We start from the raw sequence: 25531 nt of genomic DNA on the forward strand, positions 1-25531 counted from the left end.
ACAGTATAATAGCCGACAGATTTATTACTTCTGCAATCATAAGGAAGTTGTTCATAAACTTTTGAAATATATTCATAGGAAACTTAGTTCTATCTGAAATCAACTGCAATTTACAGGCAGATCCAAGAATTGTTACAAAATAATTATGTTTATAGAACTCTGGAATGTCGCTCCTTATTCAATGGCTACTCGGTGCATTTACACCTGTCTTTTGTATTCATACATGGGACTGTCTCTGATAACTGTCCAACAGTAATCTGCAAGCATTGATGGCTTCCATTTACCTTGATACCTTAGGCTAGGTTCACACTGCGTTTTTGCAATCCGTTTTTTTCATTTGTTCTTTGCAAAAAAACGGATGAAAAACAGATGCATTTGTGTGCATCCGTTTTGATCCGTTTTTCCATTACTAAAAAAAAAAAACGGATCGAAACAAATCCGTTTTTTTTAACAGACACAAAAGTAGTGTTGACACTACTTTTGTGTCCGTTAAAAAAAAAAAGGGATCTGTTTCGATCCGTTTTTTTTTTTTAAATGGAAGTCAATGGAAAAGCAGATCGAAACGGATGCACACAAATGCAAAAAACGGATGAAAAACAGGGATAGCAAAAACGCAGTGTGAACCTAGCCTTATACATAACTATTGGTCATTCTAAAATGATGCAATATACCAGTTGATGATGCAATACTGATGATGCAAACTTTTCCTAGTATTGTATCACAGGCTGTGAGAAGTATAGAAAGTACATCTATAGCTTGAAAATTAGAGCCAATTTCAAAATGTGATCATCATTATCGATCTCAGCACCCCAAAATTAGTTAAGTTCAACTGTTTTCATGTCGGAACCTTTTTGGCTGTTGACCAGTGTAATCGTCCCATATAGCACAGCCCGGGCACCTGTAGCCTCCGCATGCAGGCCTGACATAGCAGGGGAGCCCTAGACCCTGAGATGAGACCCAGAAGTCTTTGATGAGAATCTGCCAATCCCCGGCCTCGGCAGCTGGGTGCCATTTTTACCGACACTCCTGCTTACTGATGCCAGTAAGCACAATGCATGGGGGGGGGGGGGGGTTATTACATTTGCGGTTCTTATTATATTTTTAACAAACCCTCTAAAACGTGTGAATTATTCTCACTAACTATAGAAGGTGCAAACCTATAAGGCTTCCAAGATACAAATTCACTAAAACCACAATTTCTCGCACTATTTCACACATTTCACAGTCTGGGTTGCATATTTCTCTCTATGTGGTTGTCGTTGCTTTAACACTATGCCTAATGCGTATATGTAAAACCGTGCTGCAGCAACCACCAGTCCTGAAGTGGTTGTAACCTAAGAAATCAATAGTAAAGTTATACATGTGGACATAGCGAGCGTGTGAAACGGAGCAATTCAGGCTGCAAAAGGCCACAAGTCATGTATTAACGCCACAATAAACCAATTCTCTGCAGGCCGTGTAAAGTATTGACTCCAGGGGAGAATACATCCATAAAAAAACATGGTGGATTGTTCTTCCCACCTATTCTGTATGGGTCTCCATAGATGTGCTAGATATCTGGGCCATTGGCTTAAAGGGGAACTCCAGGCTTAATGTTAAAAATCACGGAGGGCGGGGGGTGGTGGGAATATGACAAGGGACACGGGACGATCATCAGCTGATAGTTTCTTTAGGTTCAGACCTCAAAACATTGGGTGGTGACCGCACATCACTATGTGTAATAGCGATGCGTGTCCGACGGCTGATGATTATAGTGTAAAATAATAAATATTAACTCACCTTACCGTGTTCCCGGGCGTCCTCGGAGGCCTTCCAAGCTGTGTGCAGCTCTGCCTCTGCTCCGATCTTTGCAGTGACAGGCCACGTCTGTGGCCTTTCTCAGTCAGTGATTGGCTGAGTGGCCAGCGGCCTGTCACTGCAAAGACTGGGGCAGAGGCAGAGCTGCACACAGTGTGGAAGGCCTCCGAGAATGTGGTAAGGTGAGTTAACATTTATTATTTTACACTAAATGAAAGGGCTGCACGGACATCGCTAACGATGTCTGTGCAGCCCTTGCTGCCCGATAATCTGTCCACGTAATGGCTCAGTAAACGAGCGGCAATATTACCGGGCCTAAGGGCTCTATTACAATAAGTGTTTGGTGTAATAGCACATGTTGAAAGGCATCAGCCAACGTGTGGTCTTTCAACATGTTTGAAAGACCAGTGACAGTCTGCACCAATAGGAGAGGTAACAGCGGACCATTGACTTCAATGGGCAACAGACGATCTTTAGATAGTTCAGTGGCGCACAGGAGGAAGCAGTGGTCTGTCCATTATCAGGATTTTAGGTTGTGCTTTAAATCAACAATTAGCCAATATCGTGCATGTAAGTTCATCATTGATTTAAAACAAAACCTACTACATAAAAAGATTATCATCCGGAATTCTTGTGTCTTGTGTCCGGCATCCGTCACTAGTGGGACTAGCAGACACGTTGTGACGTCACAGGAGCGGGAGATCCAGGAGACCATTGGGGGTCATGAACGATGGCTCTGCGCTGTGGGTATGGAGATGGGTATCTCTGGATTGTTATGTTCCCACCACCCCCTGCCCTCTGTGATTGTTTACATCATGCCTGGAGTTCTCCTTTAAGCAAACAGACGCTCATCTATACTGGTGGCCTATGTAAAGCAGACATGGGCCTCCTGACTCTTCCCCAAGTATCTTTTGCCATTTCCAAGCCTCTGGTCTGTGTTGATTCTCCACACTCTTTTTGGTCATGTGATTTGTATCCAATGTCTTGCTTTGTCCATGGATTTGCCGCCAATTTTTTGTCTTTCCTCTGATGTGGACTTGTGAATTTGTTACCACCTCTGGATATGCAGATAGACAATGACCTTCGGGTTCGGACCGAAGACTCCCAACTGCCTACTCTTCTGTGCCTCATCACTGACGCATCTCACTGCCAACCAGTGACTATCCTGAGGACAGTGACCTCAACATCTGATGGGCAAGTCCAAACCTCTTTGTGGGATTCTAGGTAGGGGTGGCTTATGCTACCCAAACATGCAGATGGCTGTTGGCCAACCAGACATCTCTTCCAATCTACTTGGCCAACCAGATATCTCTTCCAATCTACTTGGCCAACCAGATATCTCTTCCAATCTACAATGACACAGGCATGCTTAGCTCAGGTGGCAATTTATCTCCTTGAGAACAAAAGGAGTGGGAATGTCAAAATTCACTATGCCCGACTTTTCTTTTCTCTGAAATATGCCGTGGGTTGCACGACCGATCTACTTTTTCACACCTGGTTTTACTGGGACCAATTCACCGATACGGGTGAATACAAATCTCTTCTAAATCGGTGATCTGGTAGCTTTCCCCTAAGCCCCCTCCACTTTTTTTCTTTTTTGTTTCTCCTCTCATCTTCCTTCCCTCCATTTCTTCCTCCTCCTCCTCTTCACCCCTCTTTTCCTTCTCCCTACCCCCTAGTCTTATGCGGTTTTGGGCGTTGGTCCACTCCCTTTACATCTTTTTATGATGCCAAAACCTTTATGGGAGTGTCACGATGTTCCCTCCCTCTTTCTGTCCCATGTTGTGGCTTTGGACGTGTAACTTGCACACAGTGTCATTTGTTTTATGTTCCGCGCCCACATAAATTCAGAATAAAAAAAAAAAATTGCAGGGGGGGGGGGGGGGTCAGATGACCACCATACTTATTAGATAGCTGGTGGATTGCCTCAAAGTATATTTGAGTCTAAATTATATGGCCAACTTTAGGCACCTCTTGTCAACACCAGACCAGTTGCAATGCAAGGTCCCACTTTTCTACTCCAGCCTAGATATGAGCCTGCTTGAGTCAGATTGCTCGGCATTTGAATACCGGCAGCTGACGAAGTTGGATGCAGCCCTAGGGAGTCTGGGGAAACATGGATATAGCCTATGGCCTATGGTTGTATCCATGTTTTCCAGGACTCCCTAGGGCTGCATCTAATTTCGTCAGCCACTGGTCACCAAACGGCGAGTAATCAGACTCGAATGTTGAGTTGCGCTCATCCCTACAGCCTACCAATGCCTCCAAATGGACATATAAGAGGGTACAGTATGGCTCATGGGTGCGATATACCAATCTGTACAACACAGATCCATAACACGGCTACGTCCATGATGCCTCATATTGTAACGCCAGCTTTACACCACAATATAGCTGCGTCGGACAATAACCTACGGGCCGTCATTAACCTTGGCACATTCTTATCGTAGAATAGCTGAGATCTCATTCACATGACATGATTTTGTGGAATCTCCTCCTGTGTTTGTGTCTCCTGATATTCCTGGGATTAGCTTAGTAAATCTCTCCTCTATTCACAAACCATTAACAATGGATTTTTTGTTAGTAGTCTGGGAGAATCCTGCTGGTACAGCCCAGTAACAATATACCAGGAGAATAACATCCTTGACTCACGCTTGGATATCTATAAACGCAACTACTCAGATTGTCGGGCGGAGGAAGCCAGGACACAGTCTGGAGGGTACGGGGAGTCCCAGAATAAGTCGACATCGTGAGATAATAAAACACTTCCTCGTAGTGGGAGATAAGGCTTGGACTTCACAACTGAAACAATGATATCATTTTCCTTTTGAGTAATATATTTTTATGGTATGAGAAAAAACAATGACATCCAAAGCTAGTCATGCAGATGGGAGTAATGTGCGCTGAACCTGCTGCTTTCACAAGGACCACCCGACCATCCAAAGTAAGGGACCCAAGCATGTAATCTGAAGCCTTAAGGGCACCAGAGCCTCAGACTGATCAAAACTTTTGACATGTCTCTATGACATGTCAAAAGTTTTTTGTAACGACGTTGACACTTTAATTTCAAAGGAACGAGACTTGATAACTTAAATTTTTTTTGTGCGTGTGGTCTATTTACCTGGCCAAGTTTGAGACCACTTAAGTGTATAAAGGTCTCTCGACTGTTCCCCAGCAGCAGGGATAGCACGGATCTCAACATATCTGATCACTTTCAGGCTATGGTCACACATAGTCACGGAACGGCCGGTCTCAGAAGAGATCATTTAGCGCCACTGAGCTCCCTGCGCACTTATGCGCCCGCATCAGAATTCCCCACAGCACACAATGGAGCGTGCAGCTGGAGCCGCTCGCTCTATAGTGTGAACTGACAGGGTTTTCTGTGGCCCTTATTCTTCTCTTCAAATCTATTCCTGGCTTTAGCTTCAAAAATCTGTCAGATAAATCTGTCTGAGTAAAAACACACCATAAGGCTACTGTGTGCTTAGCACCTGTTTATATACTCTGCATGGCAAAAATAATGGTTGGTCCATAGGAGTGTTCAGCAGACAGAACTCCACTAACCAACTACTTATCACCCAGCCTGTGGAGAGGAGATCTGTTTTAATCTTAAGACAACCCCTTTAACTATAACTAGATCTTTTTCTCAAAGAGCCATTTACATCTCTTCTTCTTCTCTTCGTGGGTTCAGATGGTGCAACACAACCCGCAGAAATGGGTAAAAATTAAAGTAGTCTGATTAGTTGTAAATAAAAATGAGTGAACCTGAATGTGAATCCGAGCGTTCGGCATTTGATTGCCAGTGACTGAAGAAGTTGGAAGCAGCCCTGAGGGATCCCAGGAAAACAAGGATACAGCCATAGACCATAGGTTGTATTTATATTTTCCAGGACTCCCTAGTCCTGCATCCAACTTCTTCAGCTACCGGTAATCAAATCCAGCACACTTGGGTTTGGGTACTCAAAATTCACTCACTTCTAGTTGTGAAGGATAACTTCACAGAGAGGCATGAAACACAGAGTCAGATGGATACACCAATCATTTATTATCAGGACCTTGATCTTATTTTCTCGGAATAGGAACAGGAGATACGTCTAATCCTGGCAAAATATATCCTTTATTTTCCACATTTGGAAGTCCCCTAAAATCACTGTCTGCAAGATATTTTTGTGCTGATCACCAAGATAGGGTCAGGGAAATGTTAATGATTATGACTACTTACATGGTCATGTGATCGGGTGATAATCATTCCCATAAGACACCTGGGTCATAGCAATAATCACTACATGCAAACCCAAGATAACTTAGAGGGGTATTCCAGTGTCGGAAAATTGTATTGAAATATCAGCCTAACATATATAACCTGCTAATATAGCGTTATCACTAATAGTAGCGGCTTTTGCATAATTCACCCTCAATTAGAAAATTGTTTTTTTTATTTATTTATTTCCAATGTTTCATTATCTCCACCTCCCTCTCTCCAGAAACAACACATCATCCTCTGCCGTCTCTGACTAGATCCTGTCTCTAAGCTATAGCCCTGCCCCTTGAGTTTAGATAATACCCCTCCATGCACATGGACAATTTGTTTGCCAAATAACTCGTCCACCTGATGCTCACCCCCATGTACACTCAGACTGGCCAATAGCTATTCCTATGAACCCCTATGCACAAAAAAGAGTCAGTGGAGCCTCATTTAAGAGTCTCGAAACCCAGGGCTAGCCACATATCCCTCCGGGAAGAACCCCGCCAAGGGGTGGCTCCTGTAGGGAAACCACCAAAACCACCATATTACGTGGCCCTATAAGTCAATTTAATGACAAGGACAATCCCAAGACCAGGTATCCATCCACAGACAGCTGTTTCAGCATGTTGCCCCTCATCAGTGTGAAGCAGGATTCTGGCTAGGTGGGAGCAATGTCTAGTAGAGCCATAAGAGAAAAAGATCACTGATCTCAGGGAGACCAGACAAAGATAACACTGCCGGCTGCTGGTTAAAGCGCTCAATGCAGTGAAATCCTAGGTGCATTGCTCCCTGGGAAAGATGAATATGCAAAAAAAGAGTCTCAAAACACAGGACTAGCAGTGTTATCATTGGCTGGTCTCCCTGAGATCAGTAATCTGTTTCTCTTATGGCTCTACTAGGCATTGCTCCACCCTAGCCAGAATACTGCTCCACTCTGATGAGGGGCAACACCCGAAACAGCTGTATGTGAATGGATACCTGGCCTTGGTTTTTCCCTTGTCATTACTTATTATTATCATTATTATACTTGTCATTGACTTATAGTGCCACTTAATATGGTGGTTTGCCTACAGGAGCCACCCCTTGGCTGGGTACTTCCCGGAGAGATTTCTGGTTACTCCTGTGTTTCAAGACTCTAAGGCTGCATTCACATGTTCCGTGTTCTACTTTCACTGTAGGATTTATAGGATCTTTAGGATTTTACTACATTGAGTGCTTTAACCGGCAGCTGGCAGTGTTATGGTTGGCTGGTCTACCTGAGATCTGTGATCTGCTCCTGACCCACCTATATACATGTACACTCAGACTGGTCTATAGCTCTTCCTCCTGACCCCCTATATACAAGTACACTCAGACTGGTCTATAGCTCTTCCTCCTCACCCGCTATATACATGTACACTAAGACTGGTCTATATCTCTTCCTCCTGACCCGCTATATACATGTACACTCAGACTGGTCTATAGCTCTTCCTCCTCACCCGCTATATACATGTACACTCAGACTGGTCTATAGCTCTCCCTCCTGACCCCCTATATACAAGTACACTCAGACTGGTCTATAGCTCTTCCTCCTCACCCGCTATATACATGTACACTCAGACTGGTCTATAGCTCTCCCTCCTGACCCGCTATATACATGTACACTCAGACTGGTCTATAGCTATTCCTCCTGCCCCCCTATATACATGTACACTCAGACTGGTCTATAGCTCTCCCTCCTGACCCGCTATATACATGTACACTCAGACTGGTCTATAGCTCTTCCTCCTCACCCGCTATAAACATGTACACTCAGACTGGTCTATAGCTATTCCTCCTGCCCCCCTATATACATGTACACTCAGACTGGTCTATATCTCTTCCTCCTGACCCCCTATATACACTCAGACTGGCCTATAGCTCTTCCTCCTGACCCCCTTTATACATGTACACTCTGTTTGATCAAGAGCTATTACTCCTTGTAAGGCAGTTGCTTTACCCCTGGAGAACAAAAGGATCAGGCACAGAAATTTCCTTTCTCCTTCTTTCCTTCTTTCTCCAGTGCACAGCATAGGCGGGTTATTGTATGTATCACATGGACTTATCCTGTACATGCAGGATAGAGGTCAGGGATGTGTATGTGGAGGGATAAGGTTTAAGCCGACAAGCGTCCTATACTCTATATACTACAAACCAACAATGGGCAGCTTTATGCAGCGACAGAGGACTTTTCATATAATATGGGATTCACATGAAAATTAAAAAGGGAGTTCAGCATGCCTGGCTTCTAACTCCCTGTGACAGCTGTATAACCGTAAACACTGGCAATCCAATAGATTGAATTACAATAAAGCAATATACCCATTATGCACATAGACATGTCTTTAAGTGTTCGGATTTGCTTGTATACATAGTACAAAATGCGTAAATCAAGTATGAGTAAAAGTAAAGAAGGGTTAATGGATACTCAAACCTGTGTCAGCTACAACACATTGGAGGGATCCCAGGACACGTGCCGCCCATCATGCAGGGAATTTATGGAGAACACGTCCTCATCTGCTAGTGTGAAACCCAACACCTGAGGAGATGCAGGCTGGTTAGTGTGTAAGGAGACCGGACACATGGGTTATTTTACACTGTGAGATGGACTACACAAACTATGACAACGTGCGCTTTTATATTCTGGAAACAACATAAAATATTTTAAGAATTAATAAAAGATTAGTTTAGTAATTGGGATTAAAGGGGTTGTTCACCAAAAATGTTTTTCTTTCAAATCAAATGGTGCCAGAAAGTGCCAGAGATTTTGAATTTACTTTTATAAAAAAAAATTCATTCTTCCAGTACTTATCAGCTGCTGTATGTCCTGCAGGAAGTGGTGTATTCTTTCCAGTCTGACACAGTGCTCTCTGCTGCCACCTCTGTCCATGTCAGGAACTGTCCAGAGCAGTAGGAAATCCCCATAAAAAACCTCTCCTGCCCTGGACAGTTCCTGACATGGACAGAGGTGGCAGCAGAGAGCACTGTGCCAGATTGGAAAGAATACACCACTTCCTGCAGGCCATACAGCAGCTGATAAGTACTGTAAGATTTGAGATTTTTTATTAGAAGTAAATAACATATCTCTGGCACTTTCCGGCACCAGTTGATTTGAATGATTTTTTGGGGGGGTGAACAACCCCTTTAAGCTGCCAGTCACAATGTGAGCTCTATAAAAGTCATGAACTACTGCTGATATCGTATTGAGTGGAGTCAGATACATCCAGTGATGCGACACAGCGTGCCTCCAGCTCTGGCCAGTACTTCTGAGATGGACTCATCTCAGCAATGACAGTCTGCCTAGCCAATCACTGGCCACAGTGTTATCCTGCTTCAGTCAGGGATTGGCTGAGCAGGTTGGCACAGCCAAGTGACCAGAGCGTTCAGCAGGGGATCCCAAAGACATCACAGGAAGACCCTGCGAGGGAGTGTGGTGGGTGAATATGGGTTTTAAAAGTGACTCTGTACCCACAAACCGCTTGTACCTTTGGATAGTGGCTTTTAATCCAAGATCTGTCCTGGGGTCCGTTCGGCAGGTGATGCAGTTATTGTCCTAAAAAAACAACTTTTAAACTTGCACCCCTGTGTCAAACTAGCATGGCCTAGAGTGACTATGCATTAGGCTGGCACAACCTCTCCATCACTCCTCCCCGCCCTCTTCATTATTAGGAATGCTCCAGGCAGGTATTCTCCGATTCATCAGCTGTGTGAGCACGGCACATGGGCTGGATCGTTAAGGCACCTGTGCAGTCTTCACTGCAGAGGAATAGGAAAAATCCTGCCAGTGGCATTCCTAATGATGAAGGGGGTGGGGAGGAGGGACGGAGAGGTGGTGCAAGGTTAGGGCACAGATAGTATAGACCACGTCCGTTGGGCACAGGGCTGCAAGTTTAAAAGTTGTTTTTTAGGACAATAACTGCATCACCTGCCGAACAGACCCCAGGACAGATCTTGGATTAAAAGCAGCTATCCGAAGGTACAAGTGGTTTGTGCGGGGGGGGGGGGGGGGGGCAGATTGTGGGTACAGAGTAGCTTTAATAATTTTGTTTGCAGCCCCAGAAATATATAAACAAAGGTAATTATTGAGAATTGTCCCGCCTCTGTCAGTGATTGGCTGGACAGGACAGTTCCTGCAGGGTTGTGATATTACAGGAACCAGGAAGAAGCTGAGAGGACTTGGCAGGGGAGCAGGGGGATGGTGAGTACAGCGTCTCTATTTTCACTTTATCACCAACCATGGAGATTTTTCCCCCCAATCCTTACTAGGCGATTCTTAGAAAAGGACATGTATAATGGCTCTAGATACCATGCAGATCTGCTGTTTGGAGGGGCCTTAGTGCTCAACAATCCCTCTGATTGTTTACATACCTCCATATATTTAATAGTGTCCTTGGAATTACAGTTTGGTCCTACTCACTTGAATAGCAATAAGCAATAGTGAGCTCCAATACCAGGTGCAACAGCTGATAGTCCTAACCTTTCCTATGGATACGCCATCAAATTTAATGTCCTGAGAAAAACTGACCCCCATGAGGTCTACAGAAATCAAGGCTTAGACATTGGGGGGGGGGGGGGGGGGTGACACTGGTGGGAGACCCAGCTCCTCAATAACATGTCCAATATACTTGCTTAGACTATGTTCATACAATGTAAGAGACCGGCCAGTCCGTGACTCGGCTGAGAAACGGTGGATGGTCCATAGGGCCAACATGACCATGGAGGTGGTCCCACTGATGCTCAAGGTCTGGGAAATTAGGGGGTCAGGGTAGTACTTGGAAGTATTGGTCTTGCTCTTCTATTTTCCATTACTAGCCGCGTGACGTCACATGTCTAGCTGGAAGATCCTATCCACTAGAGGGGAGAAGATCAGCATGTATGGGTGTACGTGATCTGCAAGAATGGATTCATCCCTATATCAGATGAGCGAGCCTTCCACATGGATGAGCGGCCCAGAGAATACCACGAGAACATCCCCCACGCCGTAACACTTCCCCCTCCAGCTTGTGTTCTTCCAGCAATGGCTGCAGGGTGTCTGTTCTTTATTGTTTCTCACCTGACGCGCCAATGTCCATTAGTTTGATGAAGCGAAAAGCGTAACGGAAAGGCAAAGGCAAAGCCTTTACCAATCATCAGAGGTCCAATACTAATGGTTTGTAGTAGGGTAGTTTCAGTGCCCCCTCGCCATACACTTTCACCACAGCAGCATTCAAAAACTGTGCGGCATCGGCATTAACGCTACCCAACAGCAAATAACCATTCCGCTGCGCAATTGCCCTTTTACCCATAACAGTAGAGAAGAATATGTGAGCAGACGGCCTATCGCACCTTATATACCCACCATGCCGGATCATCACATGGAAATAGGAAGTGGTCATAATAATGCGATATGACTATGTATACTGCATGTAAAGAAATACATTCTGTGGCTCACAATCATTGAAGGTGCCATGTGCTAGGTGAACTATAAAGAACCCCATACACCGCTCATGCACAGCAGCCATCTGCTGTCTATTCTGTACTGAACCAGGTATCGCAATGTCGGTGACTAGCAGAGACTGTTCTCACCTGGCAGTTTTCCTGGATTCTGCTCTCTTTTGTTGACTTTGGGATGGTGATAACGCCATTCTAAAAGGAATAAGATATAGTACAACAAACAGTCATCATCCTGTGCAGTCTTTAGACATCTCCCATCTTTAGACAGGGAGCACATTAGAGAACAAATGTAATACATAACATGGAGGAATAATCATACAGCATCAGTATGTCATTAGTACAGTGAGACCTTGGATTACAAGCTTAATTCTTTCCAGGAATATGCTTGTAATCCAAATCACTTGTACATCAAAGCAAATTTCTCCATAAGAAGTATTGAAAATCCAGACAATTCTTTCCGCAACCCAAGAATAAGGTAGATATGGTGCTCTGTAACAATTAAGAAGACTGTGTCTGTAAAGAAGGGGTTAATAAGTTAACTCCTGCTCCACACACAACTCCCCAGGTTGCTAAAAGCCTGCTGGTATTACTGCTAGCTGCCTGGAGTGGCTATTGGAAAAGGGATCATATCAGAGAGAAGCAGTGGTCATACACTATCCAGCGCCACGTGTAGGGAAGATGGTGGCGACAAATACGTAGCAGCAGCGAGAGATGTCCGGACGAGGCCCAGGGGAGTTGAAGCACTTGCTGCTAGTGTTACATCTGTGCATGCAGAATCTAAGCTGTCCGAATACCGCACCGCAGCCCTAACTCACACTAAGTCCTCCGGCAGCAGGGAGAGGAAATAAGGACAAGCTGCTCGCTTCCACAGGAGGATCTCCGCGTTCTACAGGGTCCCTGACGCGCATGGACACCAGAGACCCGGAAGGCATACGATCAACTTCAGTGGGTTAAAATCAGAGGGCTTTCTACCCAGTACGATATCAGGATGGGGACACAGGGGGCTCGTACTACCAAATCTCGCTCGTTTACCGAGTTACAATTTTTTTTTAAAAAGTGTTAGCTTGTCTTGGAAAACACTCTTAGACCAAGTTACTTGTAATCCAAGGTAAGACAGTAATATAGATCTGTATAGTGATGTGGGAAAAATAATACACTCATATGAATAGCCCTATATCAGACAGAAAACAACAGATGTTAGACCTCATTCGCCCTTCAGTGTTTGTAAGCCAAACCCCAGAGCCCCTGTTTCCCCAGGTCTGGTGAACAATACTGTGTACAACACCACCACTTTCTTGTTCCACCAGTTTTAATGACTTTCTATCCTTAGGGTTCACACTGAGGAAAAGGGGAGGAATTGATGAGGAAAGTTTTCTGCTTTAAATTTCCTCTTCTTTAGCTCTGGAGGAACAGGTGGAATTTGAGCAGAAAGTGGAAATTTGAAGCCCCAATGACTTCTATGTGATTCCTCTAGCGGAATCCGCCTAAAGAACTGAAATTTAATTGTTTGGGTGGAAAGCGGATCCGCGAAGGAACATTCCATGCGTAATTTTTGCTGTGTGAACAACAGAGCGGAAACCCCATTGAACACAATGGGACATTGCTCTGTACGTATTTTACAGGCAGAATTTCAAGCGGAAAATTAGGCACGGATTCAGCTTGAAATTCCTCGCCTATTGTGAACATACCCTTATTGTGAAGTTATGTAGCAGGGGCCAGGGCTTAGGATTTTACCCCCACAAGAAGTGGTGGATTCTGTTTAGTTTGACATCTATATTGTTAATCTCTTTGCATTATACAACCAGACAAATCACATGTTCACCTGGATGCTCCAACGTATACAGATTTGAGCCGGCGTCTTTCCATACTGCTTTGCGAGCCTCAGAATAAGTGGATGTGTCAGCACCTGTCCCTTCGCCAGAGGACAGTAGCCTCCAAATACAATATTATTTATCTTACAATATTCCACCAGCTCCTGCGGCCTCTGAAATGGGTGATATTCCACCTGTAGAAAGACAAGCAGAGAACAAGGAAAAAAATGTAAATTATTGAGACGAAAACACAAAAAAATTCTTTAGAAAATATAGAATAGTTTCAAGTGGCAGAAAACAGATACATTTTAAGATTTGGTTAAAAGTTTAGAAACTTCCGTTACACTGACATGTATGTATCGGTTGGACTAGTCGTCCCCATACCAGTGGAACGGCGGCGTCCGACCAACTGAGGAGGCCCTTCATTACTTGTGTATACTGGACCCTCCCCCTGGACGACACCTGCTCTGGACTCCTGGAGGACTATATGGGGACTTCTCTTCTCCTCAGCACTTATGAGGACTTTGTTCCTATTTTTCCTCTGTAACCAAGTCTATATTGGTTCCTATGTATCTAGCCTATACGGTCTGTCTACCGAAAAAACTGTTGAATAAAATGTTTAAAAAAAACAAAAAGTTTAGAAACCAGGATACAGCATTCAGACATTATGAGAGCATTTCAAAATACTAAAATGAGCATTCAAACATTCTAAGATCACTCTTTATCAATAGAAATTTACTATGTTTTCACCTAGAGATGAGCGAACCAGGTTCGGGTTCGAGTCCATCCGAACCCAAACGTTCGGTATTTGATTAGTGGCGGCTGCTGAACTTGGATAAAGCTCTAAGGTTGTCTGGAAAACATGGATACAGCCAATGACTATATCCATGTTTTCCACATAGCCTTAGGGCTTTATCCAACTTCAGCAGCCACCGCTAATCAAATGCCGAAAGTTCGGGTTCGGATGGACTCCAGCATGCTCCAGGTTCACTCATCGCTCATCATCTATTTTCAACCAAAAAAGATCATTCATTGGGTAAAATTTACAATCGTTTTAGCCAAGTGATGACAGACTGATTGGGAAGAAGTCAGCGATGTTGAACCCTTTGTTCAATAAATATGATGTCGGGGAAGAGAAGGGTGGGGCATCAGAGGTATTTAAAAGTGGTTTACCCTAAAGCCTCGTTCACCATATGTATTTTTTGATTAAACAATGGCAATTGTTTAATCACAGCGGCTGATAACATTTAACCCTATGGAATCCATGCCAGCATTCCAAGCGGCCACACAGAAAACTGACATGTCTATTTTGTGCGGTCGCTATTCATTGAACAGCGGCCGCACAACCGCACGGCCTTCTCATATGCATGAATGTTTGGCACAGCCAAATGGGGAAGGGTTAAACTGCGGTTAGACTGCTTTGGAGCTAGGTTTTCCCTCTGAGAAAAAAAGGGTCAGACACTGAAAATCCATCACAGCTGACACTTCTCTCCACTGACATAATTTTGTTGGTGGAAAGACGGGAGGTCCCTATACACATCATTTTGTTGACCCAACCTGCCAACAGCGCCAGAAGCCATTGACTTCAATGTGTATGGACACCTTTACACCTTTAGGCTATGTTCACACTACATAAGAGACCGGCCGTTCTGTGACCCCGGCCGGGTCACGGAATGCCCGGTCTCTGGCCGGTACTTAAGTACTGGCCGGATGATCCTTTCGGCAGCAGAGCTCTGATGCGGGCGCATCAGTGCGCGCCCGCATCAGAGCTTCCCATAGCCCGCAGTGAAGCGAGCGGCCAGAGCCTTTCACTGAATTCCGGCCGCAGAAAACTAACATGTCAGTTGTTTGCGGTGGCGTATGGGATCCCGGTCAGAGCACACACGATGTGTGTATGCTCCGGTCGGGATCCCATAGACCAACAGGCTTTGTTCCACCACGGTAAAAGTACGGCTGTTGTTGCCATCGGCCTTAGGCTATGTTCAAACTACGTAAAACTACGGCCGTAGTCCGAACCGCAACTTAAGTATAGGCCAGAATGATCTTTGCAGAAACCGGCCGGTCTCTTACGCAGTAGGAAGATAGCCTTAACCTGCTGATAGCTCCCTATTGCACACAGGGCACTGAGGATGAAAGTATGTCTCTTTCCTTCATCCTCAGCGCCGTTTCCATGCAATTTTAATGTGATGCTCTGTCTCCTAAGGCTGTTTGCAGCACTGCAGTGCTTCAAATGGCCTCATGGAACAGAGCGCTACATTAAAACTGCACAGGAACGGCGCTGAGGATGAAGGGCAGGATGAGGACGAACCTGTGGATAGTTTCCCTTTCAGCCACAAACCTTCTTCTACCTAATAAGTACAGACACCTTAACAACCACATATACTACAATGCTAATATACTGTACTAAAAATCAGCACGCCGACCCTTCTCTACTGGCATCATCTGTCGGTAAGCAGCCATACACCTTATACTGTTGGCCAAACCCGCTGACGACTTACTACCAGGGCACCTTACAAGCATTCTAAGCGGAGGAATAACATCTTAGAAAAAAAGCTGCAGTTTCTATATTTTTATCTCCAAAAAGCCTTTGTGATCCTGGCAATTTGAACTGCATGTTGCACGTATGGCCGGTATTGTACATTTTTAGTGAATTCCTCCTCCGTATGTAATTAATACACCCTTCAAGCTTATTATTACCAGATGAAAAGTGTGAAATGTGATTTGAAACCAGAGAAAATAATCATGTATTGAGTGAATAGCGAGTTCCTGGGAGCCTAAAGCCTTCGCAGGACACACACATGCACATTAGCAATTCATGGCACAACCCTTGCAGAAAAGAGGTTAGGGGACAACTAGGTCATCCCTCTCTCCATTCATGGGCCCTCCTGACATGCTTTGTCCTTTGTAGAAGCCACTTCATTCTGAAACTGAAAAGTCTCGTCCGTCCACCCTGTAGCCACAAAAACAAAACCCGAGAACAGTTTGTCCCCATAGCTAGCCGAAAAAGAAAAAGGACAACAACTAGAGAGGCTTGGACAAGCCGGGAGAAAGACAACTGGATGACAAGCTAGGAAAGAGAAAGACGACCGAGTAGATTAGGGGGAGGGAAATAGAAGTGAGGGGGGGGGGGGAAGAGAAAGGAGTGGGAAACGAGAGAGCGTTCCCACCGATAGGAAGCGCACAATGCCGGCTAGGAAAACCACATTCACTCAAGTACAATGCGCTCCCCCTGTGCAGGCGACAATAGAATTACTATTACTACATACGTAGTATACATTGTGCTGCTGTTTACATGATCTCATGACACTATTCACCAGGTTTAGCTCATATTCTTGTATACAATAAATCGGAACAATAACTTTCCCCCTGCTGTCAAAAACATGAGAGAGAAGAATCATTTACTATGACCGGGGTCAAAGAAACATGGAGTATCTGCGTGCCACCACTGGATTCTTCCACGGCTCTATTCTCTGAATTTCTCTCACTCATAGAATTATAGACGTGTCAGCTGAACTTGACGATTTCATTGGGACGGACCAAGGGTGTAACGTATATGGTGGCCTGTCATATCATTTGGTGTATCCATGATATGCCTATTTTTCTCGTTTATTTTTAGGGTAATAATATTATCTTTGATACACTAGTTTTCTTCATTACATTGAATATTTTGTCCCTGAGGCCTACTATGTGTAAGGGTACTATTACACGAAACGATAATCGGCCAAATCGGCCCTATCCGGCAGATGATTACTCTGTGTAATAAACACAACGATCAGCCGATGACAATTATCATTGGCTGATCGTTGATATCGGTTTGGACCTATAATTGTCAGGCGCCGACCGCGCATCGCTTCGTGTAATAGCGGTACGCGGCCGGCGGCAAAGTGCATACATTACCTATCCAGGCTGCAGGGCTTCTTCTGCACTCTGTTTCTCCTCGGGTCCTGCGCGCTCCAGCTTCAGAGCGGCCTGTCTGAGCTGACAGGCTGCTCAGCCAATCACAGGCCGGGACCGCAGCGGCCAGTGATTGGCTAAGCGGCAAGTCAGCTCAAACAGGCCGCTCTGAACCCGGGAAGAAGCAGAACGCAAGAGGAGCCCTGGACCATGGATAGGTAATGTAAGCAGTTTAAGCAAGGGCTGCAAGGACATCGGTAACGATGTCCATGCAGCCTTTGTTAAACGATTATCGGGCCGTGTAATAGGCCCAGTAAACGAGCGCCGATCTAGCAGATCGGCGCCCGCTTACAGTTATTATCAGGCCCCATCGGCCCGTGTTTACTACTACCCTAAGTGTTGAGAGGTCAAGAGGTTTGAACGTGTGTTCACATCAGTCATTTCTGATAGGCTGCTTTATGTTTCCTAACCTTTTACCTCTATGTTCCCTGTGTCAATAAATTCTGCAATGGCTCAAATTGCATTCGTTCAGGGAACCAGCCTCATAAGCTCCTTACTGGATTTTAAGACGTGTGAATAAAGTCTTGTACACCTGCTCCAGAGCAGGAATGCCTGTTTCCAGCACAGGGCTGGCCAGCTGTATTAAGAGGCGTGCTAGATCACCAATCATTCGACTTGGATACCCCCGTTTGTTCGCTTAAAAGTTTCTTTGCACCTGGATTTCCCTATCCACAATCTACAATTCTTATTTCGAGCAAACCAGTGAGCTATACCTTTCATTTTTGTTTTAAAGGGGAAATTTCAGCAGTTTAGACAAATCTTCTGATATGTCCCTATTGGGCACAGGGCCAGGAGGAGGAGGGTATCTCTCTTACCTTCCTCCTCGCCGCTGTTCCCGTGCTGTAAGCAGCGTAATCCTCGGTTCAAAGCACCATTAGGAGCACTGCCCACCCCCAGAGAATGCTGGAAAACGACTGGCTGGAATTACAGTCACAAAGCCTAGAGAGATTGTGATGACAATATGTCCTGTTCTTCTATGGTTTCCCATCTGAAAACACATAGATGTCCCCACTAGAGATGAGTGGGGCAAGGTTTGCGGTTGTATGAACCCAAACCATCGGCATTTGAATCCCGCTGTTTTCCAGGCGGGACTCAGGCTGTCTCCACCTTTGCCATCGAACGGTAAGACATCGGGATTCAAATGCCGATGGTCTCTGCCCAACTCGCTCATCTCTAGAGATGATCAAACAGCGGGAATTTTCAGGTTCGTTCGAACTTTGAATCAAAAGCCGATGGTTCGAGTTCGAACAAAACTAAAAAATTCCCGCTATTTGATCATCCCTACTCATCTCTAGTCTCCATATAGACACATAAGTAGAGCTGTCCACATCAGACAGGATGCAGATATTGTTGTATTTGATGATAAGGGTCCCCACAAGGTTTTCATAATAATGCGGCACCTGACAGACATCAGAACAGGAAATGTTGTCATTAGAATACATCACTGAGCTAACAAGACCCTATCTCAGCCCAGAAGGAAGACATAAAAAAAGTTGTGTTTTGCTTATTACCGTACATTACAATGTCTCTTATTTCGCTGTTTCCTCTAAACCCAGATAACCCCTTTACATTTCACAACCTAAGACAACTAGGTTATCCACATCTCAGGTCCTTAATGTTATTACTTCTCCAAGTGTTAACAAATAAAGGTGGAAAATGTTTGTTTGTTCTCAGGAGAATTTATTAAGGTCAAGAAAAAGTGGCTTCTGGACTAGTATGATACAAGCGAGCCAAAAGTTTCAGGATAGCCTTTTGTTTCAGAGACGAAAGGGAAAACAACATCTGAATACCCCAGCAAGTAATGGGCGAGGAGGCCTATCTGTTAGGCTATGTGTGGAACGTGGCCGCCATCTTGAATGAAGGGCAAGTTTTTTTTTAACGGGAAGGTGGTCATGTAGGATATCAAAGAATTGTCCCAGAAATGAATTGCAGCAATTTCCGAGAGCTCAAAACTTATTGACACAGACAGGATCGAAAATTCATAGTATGCTTATAGTTCCATAAAGAAATAATAATTTTTACCAGCTCTAATCTGCAACAATTCTGCCAAGTGTAAATGTATTATTTTTTTTTGTTTTTTTTCTTCTCATTTTCTCCTCAGTAAATAAAGACTAAGGCCATGTTCAGACAACATAAGTTCCATACTACAACAACGGCCATAATTGGTACGGAACTTACGTTGTGCTGCAGGCCAAGGTAATCCTGGCCGGAGTGTATACACATGGTATACACTCCAGCTGGGATCCCTAGCAGCGCCGTAGAAAACTGACTTGTCAGTTTTCTGCGGCCGCTATTCATTGAATAGGGGCTAAAGAAAACCGTGTCAGTGCACACAGTGGAGCGAGCGGCTCCGGTCGCACGCTCTATTGTGTTCTGTGGGGAGTTCTGATGCGGGCGTACACTGATGCGCCCGCATCAGAACTCAGCGGCGAAAAAGATCATCTGGCCGGTACTGCAGTACCGGCTGGGATGATCTTTTCTGAGAGCGACCGTTCCATGACCCGGCTGGGTCTCATACCAAATGTGAACATAGCCTAAACATGGAGATCATCGTCTCCTGGGTGAATGTCAATGCACTGGATAGAGATAAGTGTATGGGAAGTGTATTGATCTAACGGTGTGACTATTTACACCCATGCAAAGGGCTTGCTTCAGGTCTGTCTTGGATGTCGCCATGACCCTGACACGTGTTTCATCACCTCCCCAGCGGTCGTGGTGGACACCCAGACGAGTCTTCCAAATGGATATTTTTCCTGGCTATGTTTTCTTCTTGTGGATGATTTTGAACTAGACACTAGTCCCTTTGGGGGACATTTATCAAGACTGGAGTACTCGTAGGCTAGTCTTAAATAAAGCCCAGTACCCTTTTCCCCAACCAGATTCACTAATATGCGCACACCTCTTAGTACAGTTGGCCAGCCCAGCGCCAGACACAGGCATTCATGCCCTGAAGCAGGTGTAGATTTTTGCCTGGTTTCCGCCTGGCGTAAATCTTTATAGATTAGGCGTGGGAGGAGGTCATCCAATGAAAACCAGTGATCCAGCACGTAGCAAAGAAATATGCCTTTATTTCCAAATTGCAGGTAATAACAAGTAACACACTATAGTGCAGGGACCCCACAGAGATCAGACGCATTTTGAGCACACGCTCGCATGCCTCCTCTCTGTGCCGTGCACCCCCTCCCCACACACACACCCAGGCTCGCCCATCAGGCAAGTGGGGGCTATGGCTGGCGTATGCCAAGGAGAAGGCAAGAATCTGTGTCTTCTCCCTAGTGTATGCTAGGGGCAAAATCTTAAAGAGGTATTCCAGGAAAAAAATAACCCATTGGATAGGGGAAAAGTAGATTGAGGGGGGTCCAACTTCTGTACGCCCAAGTGATTTCCTTATCAGGCCCCGGCATCTGTGTAATGAATAGAGCCACAGGTATGGCACGTGACTCACAGCTCTATTTATTCCTATGGAGCTGACGGAAAGAGCCGAGTACACCGCTCTTCCAGCGATTTTTCCTGGAATACCCCTTTAATAAATCTCCCCCTTGCAGGTATGGTATTCATTTATGTGTAGCTGGTGGCAGGGTATTAACCTTTTGTTGTTATCAGTGGGGTAACCAGTCTGGAGTGCTGCCTCATTTTTATATTCTGATATGTTTTAAACAACAACATCTATACATGTGATAGTAAGACATAGTGGCATCTTTATATTTTTGTAGGATTAATGTCTAAAATGGGCACTGTCATTCTAAATGATTCTAAGAGACATCAAAAGTTATGATCGGAGGGTGTGATTGCTCAGACCACGACCCATGGCACTATTAGGGCTACTGTGACCAGTATATACGTTATGTTATTCCCATGCTCTTCAGGCCTTTACCCAACCACATGTAATAACAAGCAGGCAACACCGGCAGCTTTAGACTTTAAGAATTTGAATTAAAATACAATTTCTGAAACTTTACGTGCTCTTTTTAGTTTCTATGACAGCCATACTATTGAGGGCATGTAAGGGTAAATTTCCCACAGATTAGTCATTAGGCAAACATTGTGGGAAACCACGTAAACTGTTCTTATTATATAATAGTGGATCTGGGTGAATAAGCGCACATGCACAGTGTAAACTATGCTGGGTTTTCTATTTGTTCCTCCGTTATATTATTTCTTACTACTATTTAAGTTTCTGTTATTACTCATGTAAAAGGGAAATTGTGCATTCAAGGGGAACATCATAATTTACATACTCCATACATACGTACAGCACTTTCCCCGATCATTTCTCACATCATTACTGACCACTAGAGATGAGCGCAACTGGAGCATGCTTGAGTGCAACCATTCGGCATTTGCTTACCGGTGGCTGAAGAAGGTGGAAGCAGTCCTAGGGACTACAGGAAAACATGGATACAGCCATAGGCCATAAGCTTTGGGAACTGAATTACTAGTTTTCTCTACTATCTTGTAACTAAAGGCTATCTTTTCTTTGGTTACCACGTTACTTTCTGGGGATGGGCCCGATGTTACTTACCTTGCTTTATATTAGAAATGTGCCCTCGTCCATTTTCCCAGACTCCCTAGGACGGCACCCAACTTCTTCAGCCTCTTCATGCTCAAGTTGCGCTCATCTCTACTGATCACTAAAACTTTTAGGTACTAAAACTAAAACTATCTAGGTATGCTAATTCGGCACCTCCAATACTGTTGATACTGCTGATATTCATTAGAAGGGGCGGGCCAGGCAGGGACGGATCGGTGAACTGTGGGCGGTAGTGTCGCCTCCAGTGTATCAAAACATCTAACTAGCCTAAGGAATAACCTGCTAACTACATGGAAACTGCACCATGGATAAGAAACTTACCTTCATCTTCAGCACCCAGTGTGCTAAAAGAAGATACTTTTAACCTGCTGATAATTTCTCTTTAACAATAAGAGTGGAATGAGGAGGTTTTTGCACCCATTTGTGCACCATTTTCTTCTATAAAAATCTACCAAACCAAATAACATCTTGTCAGATGTAACGGTCATCTCTGACCAATGTGATCCACCAACATTCTATATCCCGAATGCGTATATTTTTACAGGGTGCACATGGGCGCAAATGAACTTTGCTGTTGTTGTCAAATGATCTCACTGTTGAGTAATTACAAAGGAATTTACAGAAATAATAACATGCGGAAAACAGTCAGGAGCGGCCAACGTTAAACATTTCTTTCCCAGTATTACGGAAAGCTGGTCATTTCCTGCTTCGTATCTTTAGTACAAGTTGTCTCTACTGAACGACAATGGTGTGAAAACAATTAGTTGGCCGGGACTCAAGGGGAATGGGGAACTCTCCACTGTTGGGAGGAGTGTGAGGAAGACTGTCGTCATCAGGAGAAGCCAGGAAAGTTTGGAGGACCTGGAAGGGAAACCTAGTACAGGAGAGAACTCCAAAAACTCCCGTACACTTCTCAAACGGGAAAGGCGTCATATTCCAGGACGCTGAGCCACAAAAAGTCCTAGAACATTTCATAACCATATCGTTCAAGTATCCTCCACGTAAGAGAATGTCATCTCACCAATAACTACTGATGACAAATGTTGTCTGCATATTATGAGAACAAACGTTTCAGATCTTCAGCCCCTGACAAAAACTTGCTGACACCCCACACTTACGTGATGGTAATGACAGATTAACTTTGTAGGATGAAGTCTTGTGACTGTTTGCTAGTCATGTCTCTGAGTTAATCTTATGGTTGCATGGTGGCTCAGTAGTTATTGTTTCCTTGTAGCACTGGGATCCTAAGTTCAGATGCCACCCAAGACAACATCTGTATGGAGTTTGTATGTTCTCCCTGTGTTTGTTTGAGTTTTCTTGAGCCCTAATGGGACAGGGAGTTATAGCAAGCTCTGTACAGAACTGCAGAATATTGGTGCAATATAAATAAAGGATTTATTACTATGTGTCTTTCTTTAACTTGCTCTGGCATCCTGAAAGAAGCGGTCATCATCACCAAGTGAATGGAATGAGAAAAGTGTCAGGAAGTTCTACGTCCCTTTTTGCATTGACTACTGAGGTGATCCATCCTCCTGGTCATGGTTTAGTGTTCCCTACCTATCTAAACTCCTTCTTATTCCAGCACTTGCGTGTGGTAATGGACAGGTTCCACCACACCCGTCTGGTTTCTTCTACTAGCCTTAGCCGGGCTGCAGATGGGTTAGACTGAGTAGTAAAGGGCAGTTGCCTTCTCCACTTGTCTCCATTCCCTGTCAGTCTGTGTTCTATGTGGTCTGGATGCAAGAGGGCTGGTCCAATCACACCCTGGACCAAGACTTTGGCATCTCATAAGAAGACCATTTGTGCTCTTGGACATGGCTTGCGATAGTCTCTTGTAGCTTGAGCTGGTGTTCCATATTAGATTAGATTGCTTGGAATTCTGACCACTTTGTCCTTCTGACCTCCGTTTTTTCCTATTGTTCTTGTACCATTCTACTATTTCCGTTCTTGTCTCCTTCTGGCAAGTACAGTCTTGGGGGGGGGAGTCTACCGCTAGAGCTCACAGTGTCTGTCCCTGTCTTCCATTCAGGTCCCGGGATCCCTTACAATGATTTTATCTTCTCATTTTACTTATACTTACACCATATGTTACACACAGCTAACTGGAAACAACCAGCATCCCCGCATTCCATGTTGGATTTACATCATGAAAGAGTTTTATAATCCTTTCCATTTATACAACTACAGCTCTCTTGTCGGAGCCACACTTTTTTTCCACTAACCCAGTCCAATAGCAATGTAAGTTCTGTAGGGAATCGCCTTTTCCTAAATTTTAAGGGATTTGTTTTTAAAATGTAAACTACAAGGGTGGTTCCATTGTTTTTTCCTCTACTTCATGTGGAAAAAATATTTGCTATTAATAAAAGAATTTATGAGTTGATTAATAATTAATTCTAAGAATTAACCAAAACAGTCAACCCCTTTAACCCAGACATTAACCCCTTAACGACATCGGGCGTAAACTTACGCCCTCGCGCCCTGGTACTTGGCGCATCAGGGCGTAAATTTACGCCCGATGTTTCCCCGATCGCTGCGTGTTCACACACAGCGGTCGGGGAAGATGGCCTGCTATAAATCATAGCAGGCCATCTTAGCTTCACGGCACGGGGGGTGGTTAACACCCCCCGTGCTTACGATCGCCGCTATAGGCTGATCAATTCAGATCAGCCAATAGCGGCGATCGGAACCTTTCCGGGTCATCGGCGACCCGATGACCCGGAAAAAAAATGGCGGTCGGTGCTGTCCGAGGACGGCACCGACCGCCATTACTGTAAAAAGTAATGGTGATCGCCGTGCCACCGGCCCGATCGCCGTGAACGGCCGGCCGGCCGTTCACGGCGATCGGGCCGGTGGCACGGCGATCAGAGTCCCACAAAATAGTAAATACCTGCCCTGGACCCCTCAGCTAGGTAGCCGAGGGGTCCAGAGCAGGTATTTGTACATTACTCACCTGTCCCGGGCTCCTGATCGGCGTCTTCCGGGTTCGCGGCATCCTCGTCTTCGTTCGGGTCTTCGGCTTCTTCCGTGACGTCACGTTCGACTTCTCTCGGCTATTTTCGGCTCCAGCGTCGGCTGTTTCCGTATTTTGCGCTCTGCTGCCCTCTAGCGGCTGATAATGTGTAATACACGTATCAGCCACTATAGGGATGTTCAGAATGTAGAAATTTTTATTTATTTTTTTTTCAAATTTTTTTTTTTCTATTTTCCGCACCCTATCGCCGCTGAGTGTTGATCAGCATCGCACGAAAGTGCGCTGCTAATCAGCAACTCCTCCTTTTTGGCGTAGGGTGGTTTTTTTCTATATTCTACTGCCACGGTCTGCTTATAAGTGCAGACCGTGGCAGTAGAATATATCACCAACTCCTTTGTTGGCGTAGGTTTTTTTTTTATACTTACTGTGAAAAAACACGTAAAAAACACTACATTACACCACACTACATTGAATAAAGTTTGACACTACACCACTACATACCCCATATACCAATCCCCGTATAAAGATGGCCCCCAGGGTGTTTTCGGCGTCAGAGGGATACGTTATTATTACCTCCGACACCGAAACAGCCAGTGAGGATGAATGGGGGGGATCGTTCTTTCCTCCATTCATCCTCATCCTCCAATGACATGTCTGGGGGGTAGCGTAGCGTACGCTGCCCCCCAGACACGTCTTTTCCGCCAGTACCGTCCCAATAAGAGATGACGGTATGGAGTGAAATTCTACAAACTCTGTGAGCGTACCTCTGG

The 25531-nt window shown here is 44.8% G+C and overlaps 1 protein-coding gene across 7 annotated transcripts in view; it reads right to left on the bottom strand.

The window, feature by feature from the left end:
- Positions 1-25531, bottom strand: part of LOC138789028 (glyoxal reductase-like) — a 93994-nt gene that overhangs the window by 26010 nt on the left and 42453 nt on the right. For 4 of the 7 annotated variants that reach the window (XR_011362688.1, XR_011362687.1, XR_011362689.1 and 1 more), the window contains exons 6-8: positions 13317-13499; positions 11627-11686; positions 8496-8600 (exon numbers count right to left, since the gene is read on the bottom strand). Coding sequence is in view for 4 of the 7 variants with exons in the window: in XM_069967535.1 (XP_069823636.1) it covers positions 8505-8600; positions 11627-11686; positions 13317-13499 (339 nt within the window). In the remaining 3 variants the exon portion in view is untranslated. The remainder of the gene's footprint in view (positions 1-8495; positions 8601-11626; positions 11687-13316; positions 13500-25531) is intronic. The other 3 variants (XM_069967537.1, XM_069967534.1, XM_069967538.1) reach the window with 1 other exon arrangement.

This window comes from Dendropsophus ebraccatus, chromosome 4 (genome assembly GCF_027789765.1).
Source record: "Dendropsophus ebraccatus isolate aDenEbr1 chromosome 4, aDenEbr1.pat, whole genome shotgun sequence".
NCBI lineage: Eukaryota > Metazoa > Chordata > Amphibia > Anura > Hylidae > Dendropsophus > Dendropsophus ebraccatus.